Source organism: Panthera onca, chromosome B4 (genome assembly GCF_046562875.1).
Source record: "Panthera onca isolate mPanOnc1 chromosome B4, mPanOnc1 haplotype 2, whole genome shotgun sequence".
Classification (NCBI taxonomy): Eukaryota; Metazoa; Chordata; class Mammalia; order Carnivora; family Felidae; genus Panthera; species Panthera onca.
Window position 1 is genome coordinate 31,506,284 of NC_138345.1, and position 24,994 is coordinate 31,531,277.

The 24,994-nt window shown below is 34.3% G+C and overlaps 1 protein-coding gene across 7 annotated transcripts in view; it reads right to left on the reverse strand.

Moving 5' to 3' along the window:
- CUL2 (cullin 2) overlaps positions 1–24,994 on the reverse strand; it is a 158,396-nt gene that overhangs the window by 18,437 nt on the left and 114,965 nt on the right. For all 7 annotated transcript variants that reach the window (XM_060658979.3, XM_060658973.3, XM_060658975.3 and 4 more), the window contains 10 exons: positions 11,933–12,029; positions 11,730–11,840; positions 8,280–8,442; positions 5,267–5,391; positions 3,649–3,756; positions 2,650–2,709; positions 1,827–1,955; positions 1,631–1,717; positions 495–647; positions 156–233 (listed from right to left, as the gene is read on the reverse strand). In XM_060658979.3, the coding sequence (XP_060514962.1) occupies positions 156–233; positions 495–647; positions 1,631–1,717; positions 1,827–1,955; positions 2,650–2,709; positions 3,649–3,756; positions 5,267–5,391; positions 8,280–8,442; positions 11,730–11,840; positions 11,933–12,029 (1,111 nt within the window). The remainder of the gene's footprint in view (positions 1–155; positions 234–494; positions 648–1,630; positions 1,718–1,826; positions 1,956–2,649; positions 2,710–3,648; positions 3,757–5,266; positions 5,392–8,279; positions 8,443–11,729; positions 11,841–11,932; positions 12,030–24,994) is intronic.

The following is a 24,994-nucleotide window of genomic DNA, read 5'->3' on the forward strand; positions in this document are numbered from 1 at the left end:
AATTTACATTTTTCCTACAAGGCAGACTAACTATAATTTGTGAATATACTTTTATATCACATGAGCCCTCAAGGCTTTGTAAAAATATTTAAATATAACGTGAAGACAATTATTAAAATTTCTTTGGTCTTCTAATATATTTTCTGCAAACTTACCATCTGTACACTTTTTTCCAATTCCTGGGGAATTGCAAATGTAGATGAAGGAGCCTGAGTAAGAGGCCATGCACCAGCCTACGAGGAAAAAAGTTAAACAAATAAATATCTAACGTAAAAGTAAATATTTTTAAAATGATTTAAGCAACTAAAGCACCTTTTTTTTTAATCTCCCTTAAAATGTTGATAAAGCACATCAACATTTCTATCATGACATATTTCATTCCAAATCAATATAACATGTAACTTTAGAAGATAGCATCCACTGACTGAAAGAAATGTAATCAGGCATCCATTATTAATCCTTTGTATCAGAGTTTTTGAAATGGTTAGTCATACCTGTAGAACATATATTTGAAAACTAATTCCCAAATCTATTACTGTGTCTTGATTTTTGATAAAATTGTTGAACTTATTGTTGAGATCAGCACTGACACTCATATCTGTATACATCCGATGAAGCTTGCTGGTAAACTCATAACCACAGGCTTGCTGTAAAAGAAACAGTTTTTAAAAATAAAAATAAAAAACCACATTGATTATTAAAAGAATGTGACAGGTCTACAGTCAAACATCCTGCTTGTATATTTACACCAGAGGCCTATATTATTCATAATCTAAAGCAGCTATTCAAAACAAAACCTTTCAAAAAAATTTTTCTGTTTAAATGCAGAATAAATGAGAACACATATTTATGAAACAATAAATTTCCCTTTAAAACAAAAACTTTTCTATAAATTCATATATCCTATTTCAACACTACAAAATGTCCACTATATGTAAGACACCTTTTAAGGTTTATATATAGTATTAAACACACATGAAAGATGACTGGGAATATTTGAGCCAGTAGTCAATTTAAAAAGGAGGGTATTTAGACATATTTTTAATGCCGTCTATTGAAATCTACCTCTTTGAAATTATTTAAAACTCTGTCATCACCAGGTCAGAAAATTTGGATCTCTAATCTTGGGATACAAAACGCTTTGTGTTAACATCATTTTTAAAATTTAAAAAGTTATTGATATATTTAAAAAGGACCACATATTATATTCTGTGTCTACTATATAGGAAAATGATCAACTACTGAATAACACAGGATAAGAACCAGCTACTACTTATCTCATCAGTCCATAACCTAAAATGATGTAGAAATATTTACAAAGGAAATCAACTGTACTCCAAACTTGTACTTAAAAGAATAATTTCGGTGTATTCATTTATAAGTAATACAAGTCTTTTGTAAAATTAACACTGTTTATATCTTGTGGATAATTTTATATCAATATATAGAGAGGGATTTTGTCCTTTCAATGCAGAATTTGCATATCCCACCACACAAATATACATTCTACATTTTAACCAATCACCTATTGATGAAAGATTTCGTTACTACATATAATGTTGCAAATCAATATATTTATGTGCTAGTGGAATAATTTTTAGGACATTATTAGATCACAGGCTTAAATTACCTTTAATTTATTGATCATGGCTTCTTCAGAATCCATAGACATAGATAACCCGTGAATTAAACGCTTCGCCAGCATTCTTGCGTAGAACTACATTAAAAAAATTTTTTAAAGATTACTTCCTTTCTGATGATTTAAAGTGCAAAACTAAATCAAAGCAGACTGAAACACAAATATAACTTCCTTATTTATAACTTACCTTTTGAAAAACATCTTTATCATCGATATACTTGAAAACAGTGATGAAGCTCGTGAGTTTGTCTTCTACTTCATTCTCAGTCATCCCCTTCGCTGACTTCTTTAGTAAGTTGTCACAGTACTTGGCAAGCTGAAGTAGAAATTGACAGTAAGTTTTAGAAAGGGCCCTTCTGTACATATCATGCCTCAAAGGAGGCAAGGTGGCAAAAATACAAAATAAGATCAATGGACAGGGTCTCTGGCATCCTAAAGCTTTTATTTTAAAAACATGAACATGACCTTAAAATATAGGTCTTAAGGTAAAAACCAAAACAACAACAACAAAAACAAAAACACGTAGAAACAACCCAAAAATCTAATCAACATGTAGTGACCAATAAAGCATTGATACAAATAATGTAAGTTTCAAAAGAACACCTAGATGAGTTTTGAGAGGCTCTGTAATTTATTATGTTAAATAAGTACTTTTCTTTTAGGCTATCAAAAACTTACCATCAATTTTTTTTAGAGTTCAGATAAAAAAAAATCCCTAATGCAAATTATTTCAAAGCAAACGTATTTTAAACCCCAAACATAAAATGGAATATTTTCTCCTTCAGTTATTCCTTAAAAACAAAAAAGGCTTCAGCATATGGCCAATTGCATTCCTTAAATATATGCCAAATTATACACAATGTATATAATCACTTTTATTTTTAATAATTTAATTTCATCTATTTTTCTGAAAGAGACTACAAAAGCAAATTAATTTGATGTTCTCCTCAGTTTTCTTTTTCTAATACTGATTTTCCGTAAGATTATTTTTAAGCAATCATCAAACTTACCAGTTCAGGTGCTTTGCAAACAGACTTGGGTTCTCTGTAATTTACAACCGATGTAAGGGCCTACATAAGAAAACAGACCAATAATTAGTCCCCAGGAATAGGGGAAAAGTGCAGATGGTTCAACAGAGAATGTTATTATCTGTAAATCCAAAAATTAGTGGCTCACACAAAACACGGCATTCTGATGGTAGTGTTCTTGTTTTCATATTTAACACAGGGTAAATTTCTCTAACTCTATTCCTCATGGTAACTACATAAAAATTATATATATTGTTCCTACTGAAAATATTCTCTATAACTCATTAGTGCTATTTGAACACAGATAAAATAAGACTACATTTTAAAAAATTTTACAATAGCTATGTAAGCAAATTTTCCTTTAAGGTATACTAAAATCCAAAAGTTTGTAAAACGTATTTATTTTTCTTTCAAATATCATTGTTATTTCAAATATTTCAAATATAGTAGCCTAAGTATTATATTTAAAGGAAAAATCACTACTAAAGAATATTAAAATTACACATGCATTTTTGAAGATACTAGTTTATTAAAAATTTCCCCTATATTGCATACTCATGGGAAATTCAATTCCCATATAATTCAAACATTTGATTTAACCACTCAGTTATTAATCTAAAAGTTTTATTTTGAGGCGCCTGGGTGGCTCTGTCGGTTGAGCGTCTGACTTTGGCTCAGGTCATGATCTTGCAGTCCGTGAGTTCAAGCCCCGCAATGGGCTTGTTGCTGTCACCTGTCAGTGCAAAACCCTCTTTGGATCCTCTGTTCCCTCCTCTCTCCGCCCCTCCCCTGTTTGTTCTTTTTCTCTCAAAAAATAAATAAAAAACATTAAAAAAGAAAAAGAAAAATAGAAAAGTTATATTTCAATTTTGACTTTGTCTAGATTAGAAGTCATACACATAATCAGTTAGAAGCTCAAATTCTGAAACTGCCTAAAGAATAGTGATTAAATAGAATTATATATACACATTAAAAAGTTACCTTATCCAATGCACTCATAAAGTGCTGATCACCATTTAAAACAGTGTTGATTAGTTGAACAAATTTACCATGTACTTCCAAAACTGACTCCACAAATAGTGTTGGCATCTACAAATATGAAATACAAAGTACAAAATCACATTTTAAGAAGGATAAAATTAGGCTCACTAAAGAATTGCTTCATTACGTGTAAAGTTTTTCCCAAGCAAATTAATGTTATATACACATTATATATCTAGATATCTAGATAACTAGATATCTAGATATATATCTACATATAGACCCTCAAAAATGTTTTTAACTAAGATGGCTTTAAAAATCTAAAACTTTGGTATGGAAATTAGCTTGTCATTCAACATCATTGAAATGCAGGACTCTAGTTCTTTTGCCAGAAAAACCGACTAAAAACACTTCTGTGTTGGAATACCGTATCTTAAGGGTAACAAGATACAGCCTCTCAACTACCAGGCCTATCACTTTCATAGAGGATAATATAAACAAAAACTGCCTTCAAAGCTACTGAAGGCTGAGAGGGAAAGGAGAGCTAAAAAGCCAGAATCTGTGAAAACAGAGACCCCTGGAACTAAGCAGTACAATTCCCTACATCTCAGAGGGAAGAAGTATCTAGCAGTGCAAAAGTGAGTTTTTGATCTTAATGGAGGGAACTATGTCAGCTAAAATTATCTGGGTCTACTACAAATGTATTCTCTTACACTCCCACCCCCTTGTCCTTGACACCAATCTCTGCCTCTTTGCCTAGTACCATTTAACACCCAGAATCTAAAAAATATAGATTAATAAACCTAGGCTTTACAAAAATGGAAAACTTATTAGTGTGGCAAAACCATTACTGTGGCAGGATATAAAAATCACTGGAGTGATGAGCATTTAATAAATGCTCCTAAACAATGATATCCATATAGAGATTACTGCAAATGAAGAGCCAAAAGCTCTACTTCAGGAAAAGAAAGAAGTAACATTTCATGTCATGTCTATCTTATTTGTCAAGCCATCACTAGTGATAACAAAGGTGGTGATCCAAAAAGATTTGATGATACGAACACATATTGAGAAGAAAGACACCTTGTTGTAAACGGTCATTTGACTGACAAGGAACTCTTCAGAAAGATGGGTGTTAGGAACATGAGGATACTGCTGGATATTCTGGGTAGTAAGCATATATTTAGGGAAGATTGTTTCAATTTAAATTTGCTTCCTGGACTACCAAATTCAGAGCATTTATAAAGAAAGCAAATTGTAATTTGCCTATACTGCCTTTGATAGATACCATTACTACTATAACTATTAATGCCAGTTACATAGAAACACAATCATTTACAAACAGCAAACATATTTTTCTGTGAGAAGTTAATTAACAATTGCTAAATGAACACATCAGTATAACTAAGAAGCCTATCTCATTCAATGACTTTCTAATAATACGGTAATTCCAAAATAAGGACAACAAACTATAGGTTTAAAACATATTTTAATAAATATGTTTCATTTGTTATCATGGTAGGACTCTTCTGCCATTGTTTAAAATAGTGAAGTCAAAAGAAAAACTCCATGATATTCTGATTAAGAGAAAAACATCCCAGCTCCTTATATAACTCACATTTTCCTGAGTAAGATTACTGGTTGCTCTAAGGCCCTCATCATGGATATGATTTTGCAGCTCCTGAATCATATGAGGTAAACCAGTGGACACAGCACGAAGTAAGACATACATATTTGCCATGTCTGAAGAGAAAAAGAAAATTTGATTATTAAATTTCCAAAGAGTTCAAATAATATTTTAATGTAATAGGTAATATATGGCTCAAAATGCAGAGTTACAAGAGAATGCAGAGAAAGTCCCCCACACCCAGCTCCAACCATCCAGTCCTCCTTTCCCACAGGAAAGGAATACTGTAGTTAATACCTTTTCAAAGATGTTTCATGCACATTCAAACAAATACAGATAGTCTTTCCTCTGCATCTTTTTACACAAAAAGTGTAGCCCGTTTTATGTATTATCTGCAATTGTATAACACACTATTTTAACTTAAGAGATCTTTTTATATCATTACACAGTGTATTTCACATATTTTATAACTGCATAGCACATTATATGGCTATATTACAAATGCTTACAAATTTATGAAAATTTGGTTCTTTCCAATCTCTTGCTATTACAACATTACAATTACTAAACCTGTATATTAGCAAGCATATCTGTAGTATAAATCCCTGGAAGTGGGATTGTTATGTCAAAGCTTCATCCTCTAAACAGATCCTTATAAGACAGCTCCCAACAGCAGGAAGTTCCCTTGCCAACAATGTGTTATCAAATGTTTTGATCTTTCCCACTGAGAGGTGAAAATGATGTCTCCGTGCAGTATTTTTAAACTTTTTATTGAAATATAACACACGCATAAAAAGTGTGCAAACATGTATCTAAATGAATTGTCATAAGTGAACACATAAACACCCACGTGATCACCCTGGGTAAGAAACAGACATTTCCTACACCTACAAGTTCCCTGCACGCCTCCTCCCAATCACTACTCCTCTTGCTCTTCCTCAAAGGCAATCACTGTCATGACTACCAACCCACAGATTAGTTTTGCTTGTTTTGATTTATAAAAATGGAATCATACAATTCCTTCATGTTTGGTTACTTTGGTTCAACATATTTATAAGGTTGATCTACATTTTGTATGGTAGCTGTAATCTGTCCATTTTCACTCCTCTATAATATTTCACTGTATGAATATACTGTACTTCATCTATTCTGTTATTGAACATTTGAACTGTTTATGGTTTGGGGCTGATACAAATAACACTGCAATGAACATTCTTGTACCTTTTTGTACGTATTTGCACACAGTTTGGGCAGGGGATTATGTATCTGGGAGACAATGTCAGTGTTTCAAAGCAGTTGCATCAATTTATATTCTGAGCCTAGTGTATAACAAGCTCTCTGTACTCCACACATTTCCTAATGCTTATTATATTCAATCTTTTAAATTTTATATCAAAATGTGACTATTGATATCAGTGTGGTTAATTTGTATTCCCCTATTTTAATAAGATTGAGGGCCTTTGTATATGTTTACTGGCTACTTGGATACCCTCTACTCTGCAGTAACTGTTCAAATTTCTTGACCATTTTATACTTTAGACATAAACCTTTTTCAGTCATTGCAAATATATTACCCTATGATTGTCTTTTGATACTTTTAATGGTCTTTTAATGACCCAACGTTTTTAATTTTAATGTAGTCCACTAGATCAATCTTTCCTTTGTGGTTAGTGCTTTTTGTGTCTTATTTAAAATTATCTTTCCCTACCTCAAGGTCATGAAGTTATTCTCCTACATTATATTCTCACAGTGTTACTGTTTTACATTTAGGTCAAAAGCCTACAATGTATTGACTGATTCTGGACATGCTGTCTGAGGTACAGATCAAATTTTACTTTTTTCCCCAAGTGATTATCCAATGGACTCAGCACTATGTGTTAAAAAGACTATACCTTTCACCCATTGCTTTACAGTGTTACTTTGGTCGTAAATCAAGTATCTATTGTATGTATGCATGGGTTCTTTCTACGCTATTTTATTCTATTGGTCTATCTCTCTACCCTTACACCAATGCCTCGATGTCTTAATTACTGTAGTTTTATCATAAATCATGCTATCCTGCAGTCTTCCCATTATGGTCTTTAAGACTGTTTTGACTTTTCTTAGTCTAAGAGTTTAACTTTCAGAATTAAAACAAACAAACAAACAAACAAAAATCAAACCACTTCAGTTTTGAGTATATTCTCCTGATCTATAAATCAATGTTGCTTTCAACAGTGTTTAGTTTTTTGGGGCGCCTGGGTTTGTTAAGCGTCCGACTGTGGCTCAGGTCATAATCTCACAATTCATGGGTTCCAGTCCCACAACGGGCTCTGTGTTGACAGCTCAGAGCCTGGAGCCTGCTTTGGATTCTGTGTCTCCCTTTCTCTCTGCCCCTCCCCCCACCTCTCTCTCATGCACGCACACGCGCATGCACACACACACACACACACACACACACACACACACACACTTTCTCTCTCTCAAAAAAAATTAAAAAACCAATGTTTAGTTTTTTGTGTAAGTCTGGCACATATCTTGTTATGTTTACTCCCTGCTAGTGAAAATTTTTAGTGCTATTTTGTCTTTTTTAAAAAAAAATCCCATTTTTTTACTGCTTATTACTAGCATCTCATTGCATCTTTATTTTGTATTTTCTTCTATTTTGAGTGAGATTAAGCATCTCCGTGTATTTACAATCTATTCACGTTTCCTCTTCATCTTCTTTGCTTTTTTTCCTGTTTATTAGAAACTCTTAATGTATTAAGGAAATTAGCCCTTGTGATACACAAAAATGTGCAAACACATTTTCCTAGTTTTACTTTTGACTTAGGAATATACTTTGAACATATACTTTTCCAAAACAGTCTTTCAACGTAGATTATTAAAAATCTGTAAAAAGGCACATCGAATATCTTAGAGACTATTACTAAAAATACTTGAAATCTAAGGAAGTTTGAAGATGATGTAAAAAGTGGGTTTATAATTTAATATCTATTCATAGTTACTGTTTCATATCACTTACCATTTTTTTTCTCTTGTCGGATGATATTATGACATTCTGCATGTAAGAACTGTAAGTGGTCTGCTACCATTCGTTGCTGACATTCATGAATCACTTTAGTATATGAACTTGGATGCAAGTATTTTCGACATCGAATTTCTTCATCTTTTAATCTACCTAGAACCTTTAGAAATATATTCTTACAGTCATGACCTACTATGAGGAAAAACCTGTTATCAGTAAGTAACTTAGGTAGCCTCAATTTAATGGCTCAATTAAATATGGCCAGGTAACAAATAAAGATTATATAACCAACGTAAGTCCACATTCCATAAATGATTTCAATTTTTTATTTAGGCTACTAGCTATCACCTACATTTCACCAAAATCTTATGAATAAGAACTAATAAAGTTAAGTGGTCTACATTTTGTCTTCATTTTAAAGGCAAGTTAATATGCAACAGGAAAAGTGGGTAAAAATTATTAAAAAATAGAACAGGTGGTTACTTTATGAATATTTAACTATCAAACTAAAAAATAATTTACATCAACTGGATCAAGTAGATTAATCTAATTATTTTATATTGGTTCCTCTTATAAAATGTAAATGTAAACAGTATGTACATTAATTATCACATTAAAGATTTCATTAAAATTTTTGACAGTCAAATATATTTAGTCTTAGTTAAATATGTCAATCAAGATCTTTAGTAAAGCTTATCCTATATAAGAAACTTTGGGCTACAAACAATATACTGATTAATATTAATAAGAACCAGCTAATAAAGATAAAAGCTAGAGAATCTGGCTAATTTCTACCTCAAAACAAAACGGCATTTGCAATAAAAATCATGCTAGCATAGTATAGACTTTGAAAATACCCTGCAATGCAAAGCTATATAACTAGAGTTTTTGAACTTAACAGGTCCCAGAGAACTATGTATAGGTAAGCCTTTAGGGAGTACTACTGATTTGTCTGGGCATAATTAGATAATACTGGGGGGAGGGAGTGCCTGGTGGCTCAGTTGGTTAAGCATCCAAGTCTTGGTTTCAGCTCAAGTCATGATTTCATGGTTTAGAGACTGAGTCCCACGCTGATAGCATGCAGCCTGCTTGGGATTTACTCTCTCCTCCTCCCTCTGCCCCTCCCCTGCTCACACTCTCTCCCTCTCTCTTAAAGTAAACAAACAAAACTTAAAAAAAAAGAAGCTAATACTGGGATGAAAGGTGATGTTGAGAGGGGAAATAAGACATCATTCCTGGATACCTCTCAGATACCTTTTGATGAAAATGAGGTAAAGATGGAAGAGAGATTCATGGTCCTATCTTTGCTACCCTGTGGAACCAGGAGTTCAGGGCAGACACAGAAACCAAAGGTAGCCAAAAAAGTATCCAGACTAAAAGATGATGGGGCATCTGGGTGGCTCTGCTGGTTAAGCGTCAACTCTTGATTTCAGCTCAAGTGATCTCATGCTTGTGAGATCAAGCCGCACATAGGGCTCCAGGCCCTGTGCTGGGCATGGAGCCTGCTTAAGATTCTCTTTCTTCCTCTTCCTCTGCCCCTCCCTGCTCATTCATGTGCATATGTGTGAACTGTCTCTCTCTCAAAAAATAATAATAATAATAATAGCCTATAAGATGTTTATAGCACATATTTAATCAACGAAGACAGTCATTTTGGTCAGTAAGTTTTTCTTTCAAAACAAAAATATCCCTTAAAAGGATTATGCCTATTAATCATTATAGTGCACTGTAAGTGACTTTAGTGTTTATGGGTTAACTAAATGCAACAGGAATTAGAGTCTGGAGGTGAGGAAGGATGAGTAAAGGAAAAAAAAAATAATGACAATCGGGAGAAGGGTACGTATCAACAGGAAGGTAGACAAGAGTGGAGTATCTCCGTGCAAGGCTTCAAATAGTTACAAAATCACTTATAGCTGGGGAGGAAAGGCCAAAACTACAGGTAAAATACAGAAAGAGAAGTAGGACGGCTACATTAGTCTGTAAATTAAATGAACTACTTTTATATATGCTATTTCCCAAACATAATTTCCAAAGGCCCTCCTTTTTACAGTTTGAGATATAATTTACTTATTGTATGATTTACCCATTTAAAATATAATTCAATGGTTTGGGTGTATTACATTATTAGTGTTTTCAAAATTGTGGTAAAATATATATAACATAAAATATGTCACTTTAACCACTTTTTGACTGTGTTCAGTGGCATTAATTACATTCACAGTGTTGTGCAACTATTTCTAAAACTTTTTCACCACACCGAACAAAAACTCTTTAACCATTAAACAATAACTCTCTAGTCTCTCCTCCTCCCAGTAACATCTCAACAACTTTCTGTCTCCATTAATTTATCTATTCTAGATATCCCACATTCTAGACAGTGTATGGTTCTACATAAGTGAAAATACAGTATTTTTGCCAAGGGCCTCCTTGTGAACCAAATGTAACAAGGAGTGTACGTATCACTGATATTCTGTGCATACTTTTCAGGATTGGACCTAGAACCTTTAACAAGAGTCTAAGATGCAAAAAGGGCTTGGAGCTAAGAACCACTGACTTAATGTAACCTCTTAATAGATGGAGAAACATGTCCCAGAGGCTTACTCAAGGTACCAGAGCTAGTGACAACAGCAGGAAGAGAATAAAAGAGCTCAGACTTCTAGACCTGGGCTTTGTGGAATATATAATGTATCAGGAAGTACAGATATTTCTTAACCTGTCATCTATGGAGGCCAGTCTATAATTATTCCACTTATAATACGTTATTTTTCTTGGCTAAACAAACTAACAGATATCATCCTATAATAAAATGCTTGAAATTCAGTACAGCAAGTGAAAAAACCTGGCTAAAAATTTAATATATCTTATATGATGGCTGACTTTATAATTATTCCTTTACCAAGAAAATATACATACAGTTTTAAATATGGTAATCAATAAATGTTGGTTTAAGGATTAATTAAAGTTTCTTCTGGAGCTTTTACTCAGTCTTCCAAAAGTTGAACAGACCCAAAGAGTAACCTATCCAAATATCTAGAATTATTATATTTTTCCTTATTTTCACTTCCATTTTAAAGAAGAAAAGATAAAAACCCACATACCTCGCTTCTATGTTTATCCTATGCCTTAAACTTATCTACTAAGCATAAATATAGTTTATCCTTTAGCCAAGACTGTGAATATTAATTTTAAAGGCAAGCAAATCAAGCAATCAGGATTTATCAAAAAGCATCAACCATGATGAAAATTGGATAGCACTTTTTCTCATGGAAAATGCCACAGCAAGAACAATGATTTATCAATAGGAGGAATTGCACATTAATTATAACCCAGAGTAATGATCAAACAAATAAAAGCTTTTTCCACTTTCTTAATTAAGAAAACAAATGTTAGATAAAACCATGCCTGACATATAAGAGATGATGCATTTAACATAATATGCTTTCTTACCTTTTCCATATACTGTGAGCAGTTTGATTCTTGTAATAAATTTGAAGCTTCTTGTTTGTAATATTCTCCTGTTTCAGTCAGAAAGGGAGACTCAAAGATTTCCTGATAAAACTAAATAAATCAATTAAAATTTAATTAAAAAATGAGAACAAGTAATTTAAAAAATTAAAGGTCTGATTATGTTTTTAAAGGAGGCTTTTTACCTTTAAGGGGAATTTTTTCTTATACTGTTCAACATGAACAAAGGAGTTAATAACCCCATGGATTACTTTCTGGTTTGGGTCTTCTCCACCACGATCACTAAAACAAGGTATAACAAAAAATATTGAGAATACAATTATCTATGGAAAAATAGCAAAGAATGCCAAAATATGGCTGTTAATATTCTATTGGTCTAATCAATTTATAAAGCATTTTAAACTTAAGAATAATTTTTTTCATATCATAGCTGAATTAATATTTATGATAGTTAATGTAGTCATTAGATGTCATTTCAATAAATGAGAAAAGTGTTAATCGTAAATACTACATTGATACTCGGACGATACTACTTTCATTTTAGAGTAGACATGAGGCCATTAATTCAAGACTTTTAAGACTGATGGTTAAAAATATTTGAATTTGACTTGCCACAAACTGTTACTAGAGGATTTGGTCAGAATTCAGTCTGGACCATTACAAGTATGCCCATAATAATCTGACAGTACACATAAACTCTATATATTATTACTCCCTGAAGGGACTAATAGGTGCTATTCTCTAAGAGATCTGCCACTGAGTTGCTTCCCATGCAAACACAAAGGTTTTTGGAAATTTTAGACATTTAGTGAGATATGTTTCAGTATTTCTATATCCCTTTACAGCTGCAAAGGAATCTAAAATCACCTCAATTATTCATGTGACATTTGGTAAGTTCCTACTTAGCCAAGGCACTATTTGTAATGCAAGTTTTATTTATCAAAAAATTGTTTTTAATGTTTAATTTATTTTTGAGAGAGAGAGAGACAGAGCATGAGCGGGGGTAGGGCAGAGAGACAGGGAAACACAGAATCTGAAGCAGGCTCCAGACTCCGAGCTGTCAGCACAGAGCCCGACGCAGGGCTCGAACTCATGAACCGCGAGATCACGCCCTGAGCTGAAGTTGGACACTCAACCAACTGAGCCACCCAGGCGCCCCTAAGATGCAAGTTTTAAACATGGTAACAAGTGTAGGTGAATGTCAGGCTTTCTAATTACAGAAAGAGGTAAATGAAATAGAAAAAAATAGTTTGCCTAAAGCCACAGCCCAACATCTGGCCCAAAGTTGGGAGTTTCTGACTCAGTACTAATGCTCAAATCAAACCATTATGCGGTCAAAGGTATACCTTCCTCCTGGCAATCTTTCACCTCACTTTAAAATGTCTTTTTTTTTCCTCTGAGTTAATATTTATTTTACAGAGAGAACAACAGAAAATACATGATCACCATTCCATCGTAAAAATATCTTGTTCTTTACAGTAGGATAAAAAGACTTTCTAACATTTTTGAAAAGTGTTGAGGCAATGATGTTTACATATTAGTGTCCCTCCCTGCATCTCTCTAATACTCTTTCATTCTTTCTTTAATTATCTGGATAGTCTGGGGGAAGGTTTTTGTACTTGAACAAATATAGGTATAATAATTCTGTCAGTTATAAAATCTCAGATATAAAATCTACATTTTGATATTACTAACAAAAGCAATGAGTTCCTATAATGTCACATACACTGCTCTGCTCACCTTCTATTAGTTCCTTCCTAAATCCAAATTAAATCTGGTGAAATAATGATCTAACCTATCTCATCTATTTGGAACACACCAGATTTTTTTTCTTTTAACTTTGCCTAGGGCCAAACAAAAATCAGTCAAGAATGAGAAACGTCTGAATTTTTGGAAAATTAGACTACTAAAATTCTTTTCATGACCAAAGTCTATTCTCCCTGCTCAGCACCAGGAAAACTTCCACTCCTGATATTCTCAGCATTCTTGCCATTTGTTTCTGATCCCAAAAGGCCCAGGTAAGCTGGAATTGGGTAACACACTGTCTAGAAGAAACACAGATATTCCTAGTGCTTAATAACTAAGCTGTCCTCCCTAGAAAGGTAACAGCTGAATTCAGAAACTCTTAGGCATAATTATTCAATCTTTAAATCACCACACACTTTTATAACTATACAAAACATTATAAATATACAGCATTTCTATTAGGCTGACAGATAATGAAAATAAACTGAAATGATACCAAGTTAGTAATACACAAAAGCACTGACTAAATTGGTCATCTGAATAAACTCTAGTTTTCATCTAAGAACCTTGGTCCCAAGAGATAAACCCTGAGAAAAGAAATGAATTTTTAGAAATATCGCTAATTATTTTATCTTAACAGGACTGTGTGGCAAATGTCTACAAAAGTCATAATGAAATTACCAACATAATGAAACCAATCAGCTGAGATGATAGGGACCAAAAGAAATATTTAGCATAGACCTTAAGACCAGGATTTTAGAGTCAGGCTGCCTGGGTTTGAGTTCTGGCTGCATTAATATGTCACCTTGGGCAGGCACTTCTTAACCTCTTGGTACTCACTCCGATCTCCTCTTCTGTAAAGTGGGGATAATAAAAGTACCTACACCTCATGGCTGTGAGGATGTGGTAAAGATTAAGCATAACGCAAGAAAGCATGTAACACAGTGCTTGGTGTAGGAATAAACAATTAATAAATACCACCTATTATTTTAAGTACTAATAGGAACAAAATGGAAGCATTTTTAATATATTAGAGAAGAGAATAAAGAGACCAAAAAAGCACTGATTGTCATTTTAAAATCAAAGCTTTTGAAGCCTATGAAATGAGCTTTTAACTCAAACAGCAGACCAAATTTTTGACAGTCGTCAAAAGTTAGGCTGGAACTCTCAAAAGTCTTGATACTGATATATGACAAGGGGTACATTAATCTCTTAGTGAAACCTTCCCTTTACCCGTATGTTTAAATGAAAGTAGCGTTCCAGCAAACTAAATGCAGTCCCCTGTCCCTACTGTAAATCTGGGAAATGACAGGAAGGTTACTTTTTAGTACCCCATTGTTGGCGGTAGCCCTTGGACTTAAAGAAATTGAAAAAAGATGGAAAGAAGACAGGACAGTGTGGGAAAATAAAACTATATGCAAAAATGCACAAGAGAATGAAATGCTACAAGGAGAGGATGGGAAGGGAGTAGAGGAAGACAGGCAAAGAAGTGGCAGACACCGAAAGCTGGACAGCACAGAAAGTTGATAAAACCATCCAGGACATGAGGAGCAAGAGTCAGTCTCTGAAGCAAGACGAGTCGCAGCTCTGTGTGTGTGACCCTCTGGGGCGGTAAGGCGGGGCATGAGAGGCAGCGGAGCTCAAGAAGGGAAACCGATGCAACCAGAAGACTTGCTGCGGCCCTCACCTGAGAACACCTTCTAGTTTCCCCTATTCCCACCCAAGAAAGGCAATGGGAAATCGAGGAAATGTTTTACCTTCAGACTGGCAAGATTTCCTAACAGCAAGTACTGCTGAATGGCAGAGAAACAGGCATTCTCACATTCTGCTTGTGGAAGAACAAGCGCATCAGAGGGCAAACTGGCAAAATTCTAAATGCATGTACTCTATGGCTCCAAACAAACATCTGCATTCATGCATGATAAAAAGCAAGAGTTGGATTAGTGGGTAAACTGGAAACAACCTAATATACACCATGAGAAGGGTTTAATAAAATGAGGTAGGACCATACTAAATAAATACTAAGTAGCAGTTTAAAAAGAATGTGGTATAAACTAACAGAAAAATTATCAAGATATATAATTGAATAAAAAAAGAAGTTAGTAAGTATGTACATCATTTATGATTTTCAAAAGTTAGAAAAAATCACATAAAAAAGAAAACAATCTCTGTATTGTACTTATTTCTGTATGTAAACATAAAAAGACCTAGGAAAAGGTTTGTAAAGACACTTAAGCAAATAATAACAGGGATTATTACCTCTGGGAAGAGAAAGCCTAAGAAAAGGATCTGGAACATTCAAAGTTTTTCAAGAATGTATGTACCACTTGTGTATTTAAAACTAAGTTTTTCATTGAGTAGCTAATTACATGGTCCAGGGAAGAAAATGTACAAGGTGAGTCTGGCACATCCTGACACACTAGGTAACAAGAAAGGTTGCAAGGATGACTAGGATCTTCTCAAAAAGACCATGGTGCCACCTAACCAAATGGAAGCAATTTAAACTTTAGTAAAACACCACAATGAATAGAAACAAATCAAATGTATTTAGGTCTATAAGATCATCATAATATACTGGGGGAATAAGGCTAATTGGTCACTTTCTGAGGATAACAACAACCCAACTCATTATCTTGACAAATGGGTAAAGAACAAACTGAGCAGTTATTTTACCCTTCCTATATGAACTTCACCATTGGGTAACCAAATAGTAGATGAAGGGAAGCATGTCTTTATAAAATTATTGCTTCCAGGTAGGAGTTAAAACAAAATGATAGAAATAAAGTGACAGTTTTATAAACCTCATTAAACAAAAGATGTCAGTATTCAGCATCAGTGGTTGCTTATATCCAAAACAAGTGAAAAAACAGACATTATGAAAGAACAAAGTATCTATAGTTTCGTCCGAGGGAACCAAGGAGTCTGCCAATTTGCAGGAAATAAAGAGGACAAAGGAACATTTTTTGGATGGACAAAACTAAACTCTTACAGAGTCTAGGAATATACACGTGGGTGATAAAATCATAAGAAATAGAAGAAAGGAACTACCTTACAAGTCAGCATAAAGGTAACTTTTGCATAAAGGAAGGGATGGGACACATATAAAGGTTTCAGGGGTGGCTGGCATGGTTCTATTTCTTGACTTGGGTGGTAATAACAAGAATATTCACTTTATAATAATTCATTAGGCTGTACAATTGTGTTGTGCAGTTTTCTGTATCTTAATTTACATTTAAAAAGTTAAATAACGCACACACAGCAAAATCCCCCCAAATACAAAAGAAAACTGATATAACAATATTAATATGTGCCAGAATAAAGAAAAAGAGCACAAGATATATGATGTTACAACAATAAAAATAATTAACCATGAAGATAATAATCCTGATATTTACTCAACTAACAAACAGAGATTGAAAATGTATGAAACAAAAACTATTAATTGCAAGGAAAAAAGTCAATAAATCTAAAACTGAGCTGGGAAATTTTAAAATACATTTTTCAGAAACTCTGAGATTCAAAAGAACAAAGATTGAGTTAGATTTTTGTCTTTATCTAAGACTGTATTTTTCCCTCAGTGAAGTCTCTAGGGTCTATACAACTAATAAATAAAAATGACAAACACATGGATGCATCAGAGAAAGCATACATCAGCCATACCAGGCTATGTTACAAAGTGTTCCAAATTCAAAGAGGAGAATTTCATTTCAATTTTTGCTTTTGTTTACAGAGTACTCAACACTAAAAAGTTAACTACAGAATTACTGGGGAAAAGAAATGCAATTCTGAATCCTTCTAACATTAAAAACTCAGGGTTTTCAATGGTATCCTTAAGTATCTAAGTAATTCCTTTTATAAGCATTTAAAAATATATCTATTTATTTCCTTTTTATAATTTCATATATCCAATTTTAATTTTAAGTAAAACTAAAGTCCTTGCAGAAAATTTATAGCACAATATTTATTTTCCATATTTATGCTTGCCTCTTTATATATTACTGAAAATATTCAAATTCTTATACTACAACATTTGGATCCATGAAGTTACACTATTTTATTTATTAAAATTATAAACAACTTTAGGTTGTTACTGCACTGAAAGTCCCAGTTGGCAATTCTACTATATTAATATGAAAGATAGATAAGTTACCATATGAACAAAATTACTTCTATCTTTCCAAGTGAAGTAAATACTGAAAAATATGCAATATACAATCTATGGTTACATCATGTGTTTTCTTCCTTATATATATATATGAAGGAGCACCTTTACTTAAAAATTCTACAACCTACATTCCACTTTTAAACCTAATATTTCTCTGAAACACTTTTCTTCAAAATGAATGAAACTGCGATTATTCCTATAGTGTTTACATAGCTCAAGAGAAGCCATCTTTATAAGAATACAATTAAGCTGAAAGAGTTCAGTCCCAGTTTATATCTTAAAAGCAGATGATGCATGATCTTTAAGCCATCAGCTCCTCCTTTTCTCCTTTTACATCATTTTACATTGCTGTCTTTTCTGTCTGTCCTTTTAAACCTTCTTCTTGTCTTTCCTGCAGAGATCCACTTCACCCAACTGAAAAGTCATGAAATTCTAACTATAGTTTACTAAGTATTTCAGCATTCATGCTCCGTAAGAATCCTCACTTAGTGGAACATACTGATTTCACAAGGAAAAATCTTCCATTAGTCTGACAGGTAACTTTACTTCTTCAAACGCTGAGATGGGCCTCAATCTTCTGAAATCTTCAAAGAAGTTACCTCAGGACTGGAAATGCTATAATCTATATATTTTTATTATAATATGGGAAATGTAAGACAATTGCATGTGAGATCACATACAAAAATTCCTAGGCTCATGGGTGGTGGTAGGGCATAAAATATACCTAATACACATAACCAAACTTACATTAAGAAGTAATCTTTTCTTTAAAGATAGCAACCAAATTAATTCCTTTACTGATGAGTTTAATACTACACAGCTGAAAGAGGGAAAAAGTGTATTACTCTGCTTTAAAAAAAATTATAATCATTATAAAATTAACTGAGGTAGAGATTATCTAACCCAAATTGTAGGAAAGAGCAATCACATTAGTATCAGATAACTACCTATGTGGTAGAAGCAAGCATTTTTAGCTAAAGGACAGTGTTAAAAATCATAGGGCCAAAAAAAAAAAAAAAAAAAAAAAAAAAAAGAAATGTAGACAGCTGCTGGAACACAGTTTCAAAGTACCAGTATCTGGTATGGTGAATATCTAAGAGCAAACATGCTACTAAGTATTTAAGAATTAGGAAAGACATATGTTTTTATCTTTTAGCAACTCTTGGCCATTGTGATAAAAATAATCTTTCAGACTACATTAAATAATTTTAGTATTAAGTGAGACCCATCTACGGAAGAAGGAAACGAGTTCTATCTGTCAAGGATTGCTGGTTCGTTAGTATTCTCTACTCTGAAGTTTTTTAACGTATAATCTTCTCTTTACTTCTGTGCATTGTTTTCAAACTATGTTTCCTAGTGCTCTCAGCAATCTACCAGTCTCTTGTCAAAGTCTCTTGCATTATTGTCATCCTATTTATGACAGTTGCTTTCTTATTTAAATCTAATTAGACCTCATATAAAACCATATACTGGAAAACAGAAATTTCAAGTTGAAAGGGGCCTCCAAAGGTCAGCTGATACAACCTTCCCTATTTCACAGGAATCCAATGAGGTAATTTATTCAGGAAACAGAATTATAAAAGAAATTGGAATGCCCTGATTTCCAATCTGTCTGTTGTTCATACAAATTATTTAGAGAGGGTTGCTTAAAATTTAAAAGGAGGTGGCGGGGGGGGGGGGGGGCAAGAATCTAGACCTAAGGAATCAAGGAAGATTAAGACTATGTAGGCTGAGAATCATTTTTCTGAAAACATCTATAAATACTTTCTCAAGAGTTTGGGAAGTAAAAAAGCATAACCCCCAAGGATGAAAAAAAAAAAAACAAACTGATCCAACCAAAAGGCGTTTCAACCTGTTAAATCCATTACAGATTTGAAGAATAACAGATAATGTTAACTGAATTCATAAGAAGTGTTAAAAGGTTAAGCTGTCTTGACAAACTTTACATAAGAACCTGTTTAAAGAAAAATACCTACACAAACTGGATTGCTTTAAGGAGTTATTATAAAAAGTTTTCACTTGGATATTAATTTTACTGAATACTTATTGTACCTTATTATGCCTCAGGGAGTGTAGTAAATACTTTACATAAAGCATCTCATTTCATCTCAACAACAGCCATATAAAATGGGTATTGTTAACACTCTCTTTTAGTAACTTGATTTAGACAAAATTCTTTTGGCATCAAGGGAAAAATAGCTGGCAGCTAAATCACAGAAGTGTGTAAAAATATTCCCTAGGGAACAAGTTACTCTACTCTGGTATTTTAAAAACTTGTAATTTTCAATCAATTTTCACTTTATTTTACTTCTTACTCCTAATCGCTCTTTTTAAAAAGTAAATTTCATCATTTGCAGTAGGAAGTATGGGCAGTAATTCAACTATTTCTTATGCTTTTAAAAATTATTAATGGAGCTCTAACACAGGGCTACAATAAGCTAGGTAAATTATTAATGCCTTTATTTTCTTTAACTGAGATTACCAGATAGAAAACAATGCTTAAATATCAGGAATTCTACATACTGTCTCACATTAGGAACCCTTCCTCAACCTCCACACTATATAATCATATCTCAGCTGAACGAATACACAGATTCCTGTAAAAAAAAACAAAACTTTGGTTAGAGATTTTAAAGTGTCCCTCTCACCAAAGATTCTATATCCATTTCAGTCCAATCTAAAAACAGTCTTGTCTCCCAGAAGAAGGAAAGAAAAGAAAAATAAGAATGGGATAATAAAAGAGAAAGAAAGATACAACAGGGAAGATCAACTGAGACAAAACTGATTCTTTGAAAAAAAAAATCCAACAAAATACACAAATCTCTAGTAAAAGTCCTCACGAAAAGATACATGCAAGCAATATTATGAGTGAAGACATCACTCCAGATGGGGATTAAAAGGAAAATAAAATACCAAGTGACTAAAGTTAGTATCACAAGTAAAAAAAAAGAAAGTATTGTTGATATACTCTACTCTTTGATATTATATGATGAGAAGGGCATATATATCACCATGTGGAATTCCTCCTCCAAACCCATCATCTCAGTCTAATCTGACCCAACATCAGAGAAATCAAAGTTGACAGACATACTACAAAATACCTGATCACTAATTTTTTAAAAAAAAGTGTCAATTCATGAGAGACAACGGAAGACTAAAAATATCTCCACCAAGTAGAAGAGACCAAGAGAGACATGACAGCTAAATACAATGTTGTGATTTAGACTGGATCCTGGAGCAGAATCAGTGAAAAACTGAGAAAGTACAAATACAATCTGTAGTTTAGTTAACAGTTTTATACTAATGTTCATAAATATACCATGGGTTGTGAGATGGTAATATTAGGAAAAGAGAAGTATACAGGAACTTTCTGTATTGGCTTTGCAACTCTTCTATAAATTTAAAGTTCTTTCAAATAACAACTTTTTTAAAGTAAATACTGTCAACAACTACTTCCAAAAATTCTGAAAAAATAACTCACAACAGACTCAGAAGAAATAAATATCTGACTACTGAAAAAACTACAGGCAGTGTAAAAAATTCTGAGACAACTGTTTTGGGATCCAGCACTCTAAGATTTGGCAAAAAGCTGGAGATTGGAAAGATGGCAGAGTAGGAGGATAGTGAGCTCACCTCATCTCATGGACACACCAAGTCAACAACTACATCTACACAATTCTGAAAATAATCTGAAGACTGGCAGAACAAATCTTCCACAACTAGTTGTAGAGGAAGCCACATCAAAAAAAAAAGTGTGAGAAGGGGCGCCTGGGCGGCTCAGTTGGTGAAGCTTCTGACCTCGGCTCAGATCATGTTCTGGGTTGATGGGCTCGAGCTCTACATCAGGCTCTCTGCTGTCAGCTCAGAGCCTGCTTTGGATCCTCTGTCTCCCTCTCTCTCTGCTCCTCCCCCTTTCTCACTCTCTGTCTCTCAAAATAAATAAATAAAAACATTAAAAAAAAAAAAAAAGATGCGAGAGACAGAAATGCAGTCAGGAACCAAACCCTAAGCAACTAACCACAAGTGGGAGGGATATCACAAACAAGAAGGTGTGAGGGGATTAGACCCTACACCAGGGACCTCCAGCCCTGGGGACCCACACTAATAAGATGAGTCCCCATAATGTATGGCTTTAAAAAATCATCTGGCTTAATTTCAGGAGCATTAAAAACCAGCAGAGCTTAACCCCTGGAGAACTGGAGGGCAATAGGAAACCGAGTCCTTGCCCTTAAAGAACCAGCACACTAAATAACTTGGCAGAGACACAGCATAGAAATAGCAGTTTCGGGGTGCCTGGATGGCTCAGTTGGTTAAGCATCCGACCTCAGATCAGGTCATGACCTCATGGCTCATGAGTTCAAGCTCTGTGTCAGGCTCTGTGGTGATAGCTCAGAGCCTGGAGCCTGCTTCCGATTCTGTGTCTCCCTCTCTCTCTACCCCTCTCCCGCCTGCACTGTCTCTCTCTCAAAAATAAACAAACATTAAAAAAAAAAAAAAAAAAGCAGTTTGAAGGTGCTTGGGGTATATGTGAAGATTTACTGACTAATCTTAGAATATGTTGACGGGGCAGGGATCTGCAGGAGACTTCTCCAGGAGCTAAAGTGTTGGTGGATGCCATTTCTCTTCTACTCCCTGATCTATATAATTGGACACAGTTCTAACACTCTCCCATCTACACTGCTACCACAGCTGGTCCGCACCGCCCCAGTGTTCCCCTACTGACCTGCTCTACCCAAGAAACCCATCTCAGCAGACAGCCTTCCAAAGTGGCTCTTGCCCTGTCACAATACCATACACTAGCTCATCCGCAGTTCCGGCAGCCAGGCCTCTTAGCTGGCTGCACATGGAGCCAGCCCTTGTTCTTCAGTATGCTAACAGTGGTGGCAGAGACTAACTGCAGACAGCTAGGGTGAGTGCTGGCCCCAACTACCAGTTAGCCCAGGCAGTTAACAGCTGGGCCTCTCAACAGTGTGGGGAACAAATCCTGTCCAGTGCCCCAACAGCAGGCAAAGTAGGTTACTGTAGACAGTTGGGCTGAAGGCCAGTCCCATCTACCACCATGCCCACAGCAACTGTGGCTCAGCCACAACAGGAAGGCCCATGCAGCTTACACAGGGGACACCAATGGAGCACCTGGTTTTGCTGACGAGGTGGGGGATTGTGCTGCAGGGCAATACAGGACTTCTTCTACACAAGTCTACTACTTTCAAGACCAAGCGACACAGCTAACCTACTATATACAGAAACAGATTTAGACAAAATAAGAAGGCAGAGGAATACGCCTCAAATGAAAGAACAAGACAAAATAACAGAAAAAGAGCTAAATGAAATGAAATATTTCTCATAAAGAGTTCAAAGTAATGGTCATTACGATACCTGACTTGAGAGAAGAGTGGATTAATTCAGTGAGAACTGCAACAAAGATACAAAATATTAAAAAGAGTTGAAGGACACAATTAGCTGAAATAAAAAATATACTAGAGGGAATCAACAGCAGATGAGAAAATGCAGGAATGGATCAGTGATCTGGAACAGGATAATGGAAAGCAATCAAGCTGAACAGCAAAGACAAGACAAAACAAAACAAGCCTAAAAAAGAGAGAGAGAGAGAGAGAAAGAGAGAGAAAAAGAAAAAAAATAAAAAATAAGAATAGGTAAGAATAGGTTAAAAGAACTCTGCAACATCATCAAGAGTAATAATTTCTGTATGACAGGGATCCCAGAAAAAGAAGGAAGAAGAGGTTGGAGAATTTATTTAAAGAAACAATAGCTGAAAATTTCCCTAATCTGAGAAAGAAAACAAACATTCAGGTCCAGGAAGTATAGATAACTCTTAACAAGACAAACCCGAGGACGCCCACACCAAGACACATAATAACTAAAATGGCAAAAATTTTTTTTTAATGTTTATTCATTTTTGAGACAGAGAGAGACAGAGCATGAACGGGGGAGGATCAGAGAGAGGGAGACACAGAATCTGAAGCAGGCTCCAGGCTCTGAGCTGTCAGCACAGAGCCTGACGCGGGGCTCGAACTCACGGACCGCGAGATCATGACCTGAGCCGAAGTCGGCCGCTTAACTGACTGAGCCACCCAGGCGCCCCTGACAAAGAGAGAATTTTAAAAGCAGCAAGAGAAAACAGTTATATACAAGGGAAATACTATAAGACTATCAGCTGATTTTTCAGCAGAAACTTTGCAGGCCAGAAGAAAGTGGCACAAGATGTTCAAAGTACTGACAGGAAAAAAACCTACAACCAAGAATACTCTACCTGACAAAGTTATCATTCAGAATTGAAGGAGAGACAAAGAGATTCCCTAGACAAACAGAAGTTAAAACTTATCACCACTAACCCAGCCTTACAAGAAATGTTTAAAGAGAGTTCATTAAGTGGAAAGAAAATAAAGGTATTTAATTTCACATCAATTTAAAAGCAATTATATCTACAAAAATCAGTCAAGAGATAAATTTAAAAGATGTAAAATATGCTATCATATAAGTAAAATGTGGAGGGAGGGAGTAGAAATTTAATGATTTCACAATGTATTCAAAATTGAGCAACCATCAACTTAATATAGCCTGCTATACACATAAGATATATATGACCCCAATGGTAACCAGAAATCAAACACCTATAGTAGATACACAAAAAATAGAGAGGACAGAATCTAAGCATAACACTAAAGCAAGCCATCAAACCACAAGGGAAGAGAGTGAGAAAAGAAGAACAGAAAAGAACTACAAAAATAACCAGAAAACAACAAACAAAATAATATTTAATAAGTACATACTTATCAGTAATTACTTTAAATATTTATGGACTAAATACTCCAATCAAAAGACGTAGGGTAACTAAATGGATAAAAAACCAAGACCCATCTATATGCTGCCTACAAGACTCACTTCAGATCTAAAGACACATCATACAGAGTAAAAGTGAAGGGATGGAAAAAAACATTCTATGCAAATGGAAGTGAAAAAAAAAAGGCTGGAATATAAATACATATATCAGACACAATAGACGTTAAAACAAAGACTGTAGCAAGAGACAAAGAAAATCAGTATATAATGATAAAGGGATCCATCCAACAGGAGAAGAGAACAAGTGTAAATATCTATGCATCCAACATATGAGCACCTAAATATAGAAAGCAAATATTAACACACATAACAGGAGAAATTGACAGTAATACATTAATAGTAAGGAACTTTAACACTCCACTTATATCAGTTGTTAGATCATCCAAACAGAAAATCAATAAAGAAACAATGGCTTTGAACAACACCTTAGACCAGATAGATGGACCTAACAAGATACATATAGAACATTCCATCC